Source organism: Pithys albifrons, chromosome 9 (genome assembly GCF_047495875.1).
Source record: "Pithys albifrons albifrons isolate INPA30051 chromosome 9, PitAlb_v1, whole genome shotgun sequence".
Classification (NCBI taxonomy): domain Eukaryota; kingdom Metazoa; phylum Chordata; class Aves; order Passeriformes; family Thamnophilidae; genus Pithys; species Pithys albifrons.
The window spans coordinates 17,044,636-17,050,635 of record NC_092466.1 but is presented as its reverse complement, the minus strand read 5'-3'; the positions used below and the strand labels follow the sequence as shown (position 1 = coordinate 17,050,635).

Here is a 6,000-nt window from a genome sequence, read left to right as displayed (position 1 = left end):
CATATTCCAAACCCGAAAGAAGAAAATAAATATTCTGTCCTTTTATTGACCTTTAAATACAGAAAATCCAAAGGTAACTGATCCTTAAAAATTTCTGTGTTGACTGCGTGGGTTACTGCATGCAAACAGAGCTGGTTTTGCTGTGGGGATATAGATTTCCTGTACTAGATTGTAAATTTGTAAAAAATACTTACACCAGCAAATAATCAAGAGGTATGCATAGTAGTCCAACATTAGACATTGGCTGGCCTGTCTTTCAAAGTCATTTATTATCCAGTGTTTTTCCATTCAGACTGGCTTCATTCATTAAAGGTAGGTCTTGACCTTGACAAGAGGGTTGAACTGCACAGTGATTTTTACCTTTAAGAGGCAATATGAAAGGGAATGCTGATCACAGAGCTTAGGATAAAGTTCAAAACCAGCTAGTTAAGTCAAGGTACGTATTTGAAGCAACTGCTCTGCTAGCCACTGTAAATAACCTGGTGACTAACTGATTTAAATATACTTTGTTGACAACAGACTTTTAACATTTCAGCTGCTATGTTTTATCGCTAAATGTATTTTTATACTGATATCTCTGAACCAGGGGAGAGGGATACATGTAATCCTTTTCTCTCTCTGATCTGGAATCATCAGTGGGTTTATGTAGCCTTAGGAGTAGTAGTGAGTGATTTTGGTAGAAGTGAAGCTAATGGAAAGTTACACAGAGCTTGGTGTATTCTGTCTTACCGCAGTATTACTTTCAGCCGCCTCACAAGGTTTTCTGCACTCACAGCAGCAGCAGTAGCAGCAGCAGCAGCAGCACTAGCACTAGCACTAGCCCTGCCAAGTGGAGATACAATAGTTTAGTCCATCCCTCTTAGGAGCCTGCCTTAATGTTGTCTCACTGCTTAGTCCATTTGGGAACCTTTGCTGCTCAATTTACATATTGAACTGGTAGATAAGGGGGGGAAGCATAAGCAGAAACTTAATTGATAGCAGAAACTTCTCCTAACATTCAATTTTACTAAAACATGTGTGTATGGAAGAAAGAAAGAAAGAAAGAAAGAAAGAAAGAAAGAAAGAAAGAAAGAAAGAAAGAAAGAAAGAAAGAAAGAAAGAAAGAAAGAAAGAAAGAAAGAAAGAAAGAAAGAAAGAAAGAAAGAAAGAAAGAAAGAAAGAAAGAAAGAAAGAAAGAAAGAAAGAAAGAAAGAAAGAAAGAAAGAAAGAAAGAAAAATGTTAGATACACATAAACTGTCTAAAGATCACTGATGTCAGGAAGGACAGTGTCATCAATTTCACACTTTATCACCCTTCTTAAATAGTCAATCGATTTGGCTTTACTTGGTTACATTAAAGCAACAATCCTAAAAATGCAGTCTTGGGCATGTACATGTCATGTGATTAACTCAATAGAAATGCAGTTAGGTAGGTACTCAGCTATGGCCATCTTTGACATAGTTAATCAAACTAAGTGATTTGGGGCTCATTTAAAATAGTTTTGAGATTTAGAATGATCTCTTCAATTGACTAAAGCCTGCAAAATGTTGATGTTCCTGCTGTGATTTCATACAATTGCTGTTAATTGATGTCTGTATTGCATTAGTACTATTGTGTTTCAAAACAATAAAATTATGTGATCTGCCCTGTTTCTTATGAAGCACCTTTTCTACCAGATATAAAACTCAACCATTCCACATACATTTACTTTTTAAAGCTATACATTGATTTAGGAAATAATTTGCATCACTAATCATTGTCTTGTGTATATAGAGATGTTTTTAACACGCAGCATGTCTATATTTTAAGTATTTTTATTTTCCTTGGATTTATTTTTTGTTTGAAAGCATCAGAAAGATCATAGTCAGCAATACCTCTCAGATCTGCCAATTTTGACCTTATGTTTTTCTAATGAACAAATAATCTATCTATCTATCTATCTATCTATCTATCTATCTATCTATCTATCAATCATCTTTATATAAATAGAGCCAGCAGATATACCTTGAAGTAAAGTACTGCTTTGATGTAAAGCAGCATTTTATACGGAGAGCCCATAAGGTCACTGAAGGCAAATAGCGCTTTGTACGTGCGGTGTCTCCGCCCCGTCCCTCCCTGCCTCCCTGCCTCCCTCCCTCCCCCCCCGGCGCTGCCCTCGCCACTCCTGCCCCGAGCCGGCAGGGAAGGGGTAGGAAACCGTCGAGCAGCGAGCGAGAAGCCGCTCCCGTATCAGTGCGAGCTTTCGTGTGTGCTTTCTTTCTGATAAATCTGAATCACTGGAAGCTTGTTTGTTAGTTGAGGAAAATCGGTACCCGGCTCCTTTAAAGGTCCCCTAATAGAAAAGGGGGTGGAGAAGAGCGAAGACTGGTGTCTTTTTAACCTTGCTGAAGGACGCAGCAGTATTTATTGACGTATGCAAATAACCAGGGGGAGGAGGTGGAGGAGGGTGCTTGGAAAAACAGGAACCAGAATCAGTTTCTCATTGCAGGGTGAGAGCTCTGAGTTCCGGTGTAAGAGAAAAGAGACGTGGCGAAATTGCTGTATATCTCTGCCCTATAAGCACATCTCTCATTTAGACTGAAGGGAAACAAGGCATCAAAAAGGGTGAAGCATCTTAAAAAATATTTTAAAGGCAATGTAGCACGATCAAAGGTTACATATTCCATGGGGGAGGGGGAAGATTACGGGTTTGCTTTGCAATTTGCTGTAGCATAGTACTAGCAATAGGACGAGATTTTTGGCTGGCAAATGATTAAAACAGACTGGTTTTTGTGGTATGAATGACAATGTTAATAATCTGTCTTTGTGGTTTTTTCCCCTACTGTTTCAGCTGCGCAAACCATGCAGGATGATTTACTGATGGACAAAAGCAAAGCCCAGCCCCAGCAGCAGCGGCAGCAGCAGCAAGATCCAAACTCAGCAGAAGCCCCCTCTACACCCATCTCGTCGGAGACACCCAAACCAGAAGACAGCAGTTCAGTAACTAGTATCGGCACATCGGCTCCTTCCCAAAATAGCAAGGAGAAGATGCAGATGGAGTCTCCCATTTTGCCTGGCTTGAGCTTTCACCAGCCTCAACAAGAACCTGCAGCCGGCACCTCCTTGTCTCCCTCCTTTGGCAGCACCTGGTCTACAGGGACCACAAACACGGTGGATGATAGTTTTTTTCAAGGGATTACTCCAGTCAATGGGACAATGCTTTTCCAGAATTTTCCACACCATGTCAACCCTGTATTTGGTGGCACTTTCTCACCCCAGATTGGCCTAGCTCAGACTCAACACCACCAACATCAGCAGCAGCAGCAGCAAGCCCAGCAGCAGCAGCAGCAGCGGAGGTCACCTGTGAGCCCTAATCAGGCACCTTTCGCCCAGAGAAATGCTGCTTACAGCCATCAGCCCATCATGACCAGCAAACCGTCTTCCTCCTCTGCCTCTTCTTCCTCCTCCTCCAGCTGGAATAACCATCAAAACGCGGCTTGGAGTACACCTTCCAACCCTTGGGGTGGGCTGCAGGCTGGCAGGGACCCTCGAAGGGCAGTGGGAGTGGGGGTCGGCGTGGGAGTGGGGGTCGGCGTGCCCTCGCCCCTCAATCCCATCTCACCCCTTAAAAAACCATTCTCCAGCAATGTCATTGCCCCTCCGAAGTTCCCACGGGCTGCACCCTTAACCCCCAAATCCTGGATGGAAGACAACGCGTTCAGGACGGACAATGGCAACAATCTGTTGCCTTTTCAGGTAAATGACTTCGTGCACCTTCTGCATGGTGACAGCTGTCACGAATTTGTGGCTTTTGTAGAGGTGTTTTTCATGTTACTGTTCTGAGAGGCATCTCCGTAACTCTAATTTGCATCAAATAGTCACCTTATGTGAAAGAAATGGGGTTGAACCTGGGATCTGCATACACAAAGATTTCCAATTCTGGCTTAAGGTTTATAGTCTTATTTTTCTTGTAACTTATTGTTAAATGTGGCAGGGCTTTTGTTTTGTTGTTTTTTGCTCTTTTTTAGCATCTGAAAGGTAATAGCCTCCATGAAAAAATGTATTTGGCAGACTGGATTTTCTTAGTGCTGTGTTAAATTTTTTTTTCATATTCTCCCATATGTGACAAACTGGAAATGTTAAAGTCGCTGTCTTCGGTTTTCTAACTGGGCTGTTAATTTTTACCAAAGATGCTTCTTGACCAGAAATCCAGTTAATTATTTTATCATTGAAATAACTAATTGTCCTTATGTTGTGGTGGGATTTAACAGGGAGTCTGTTCGCATTAAGGTGTCCGTATGAAAAGCTGTGTACATCTCATATGTACACCCTGCTGGTATATTCACAGTGGACGTTTTGAATACGAAGCAGCGTGGGTGTGTATGGAAAGAGTGGCGTATCTGTCCTTTCCAGTAAGGAAATGCCTAATACAATTGACATGATTTAGAAATGGCAGGGAGGTATTGTATAAAATAAACCATTTTATGCTGTTCAAAATATTTGCAGAAAAAAGAGACAATAGGACACGACCTTCAGAGCCATATTGCAATGGAGTCTATTTACTAGCTACATAGCTCTGAAATATTTAAAGCTGCAGTGCCCTTCACTGTTTTTTTTATCTATGACGACAAAGCAGATCAATTGCAGCTGAAACTGGGCCACATAGAAGATTTGCAATTTTAATGCAGAATGAAACCTGTCATGGTGTGAAACCCATTTTAAGTTGAAAAAAAGCAGAGCGTGCACTTGCAGTTCTATCTGTGCAAGATGAAGTAAATCTCAATTTTTTTCTAAGTTAGCTTTTTTCATGTCAGTCAAGTCAAAATTTTCTGCTTTGAAATACATTTAAGTCATTCATATATTCTTGCTTTTTAGATAATTGTTTTCTCAACAAAGTATGAACTCTCAAACATTTTTAACTTACCAGTTTGGTAAGAATAGAATTTAGAATGACACTTAGTATTGGAAACACACAGTGCATAAGAACATAAAAGAAACACACCCCACCCCCATTATTTTAAGAAACTGTTGAAGTAAAATATATGCATTCCCGTGCACTTTCCAGTCCCATTCAAAGAGGGCACTTTATAGTCAGCCCTGAAATTTCATTTTGCTGCTTCATTCTGTTTAAAGGGAGAGTTGCAAATTTTTTATTGGCTGCCCTAAATGAAGGCGGAGTGGCTTCTGGTGGACTGCTGGTTAATGTCTGTGAAGGACTGAAGTGTGCAGAAAGATGACACTTTAGGCACAATATGCCTGGTGCAAATACTGTGTTGCACAGAGCACAGCCACACAAAAGCCAATGAATGTAGCTCCCAGACATTTTTTGGGAGTGGGGAATGTGTCTCAATTTGCAATTATTCTTAATTGTCTACATGTAAGACATGACAAATTTTTATATATTTTAATTAGGAGGGAAAACAGCAATAAATGGTCTTATTTTGTTGGTTTGGTTGCTGAGATACATCTTTAATGAATACACAAGTTTATACTTGTGACTGTAAATTGTCACAAATGAAACTGACAGACATTTAATCATCAATAGGAGAAAAAAAAAGGAGATAACTGCTTTTAAAGAAAAGTTCCTTTGATTTTAAAATTTTAAAATTTTAAAATTGATTTTGGAAAACTAAGGTATTAGTCAATGTGTAAATTTGGAAACTTGTTTTCTTCTCTGTGAATTTAACCTGGTATTTTCATGTTCGGCCGAAAGCAAATACTTAGACTACCCTCAGCACCAGCTGGTATAACAGTCTGATTTCAAAAACTCAGAAAACTTGTAATTTTTTTTCCTATTTGGCTCCTTTTTCTTAGTACTGCTGACTTTTGCTTACAAAATTGTGATCTGGGTTAATGTTAATTGCTCCTATACTTTACAAATTGCCAAAGACGTGTTGAAACCATGCCCTTGATAGGAGGCAATTGTTTAGTTACACTGATAAAAATGAAATTCAAATTAGACGAAGAGTTTTAATATTTGTTGCCAAGGTTCTGGTTGCCTTTCTTTTCTTCTTCCCTCCGCCCTGAAATTGGGCAATATG

General features: G+C 39.9%; 1 protein-coding gene across 6 annotated transcripts in view; it reads left to right on the top strand.

Annotated features, from left to right (window-relative positions):
- Nucleotides 1-6,000, top strand: part of CPEB3 (cytoplasmic polyadenylation element binding protein 3) — a 75,703-nt gene continuing 69,703 nt past the window's right edge. For 2 of the 6 annotated variants that reach the window (XM_071564102.1, XM_071564101.1), the window contains exons 1-2: nucleotides 2,439-2,584; nucleotides 2,811-3,715. In XM_071564102.1, coding sequence (XP_071420203.1) covers nucleotides 2,822-3,715 — 894 coding nt within the window. In that variant the 5' untranslated portion in view covers nucleotides 2,439-2,584; nucleotides 2,811-2,821. Of the gene's footprint in view, nucleotides 74-2,401; nucleotides 2,585-2,810; nucleotides 3,716-6,000 lie in introns of those variants that run through there. The other 4 variants (XM_071564100.1, XM_071564098.1, XM_071564099.1 and 1 more) reach the window with 4 other exon arrangements.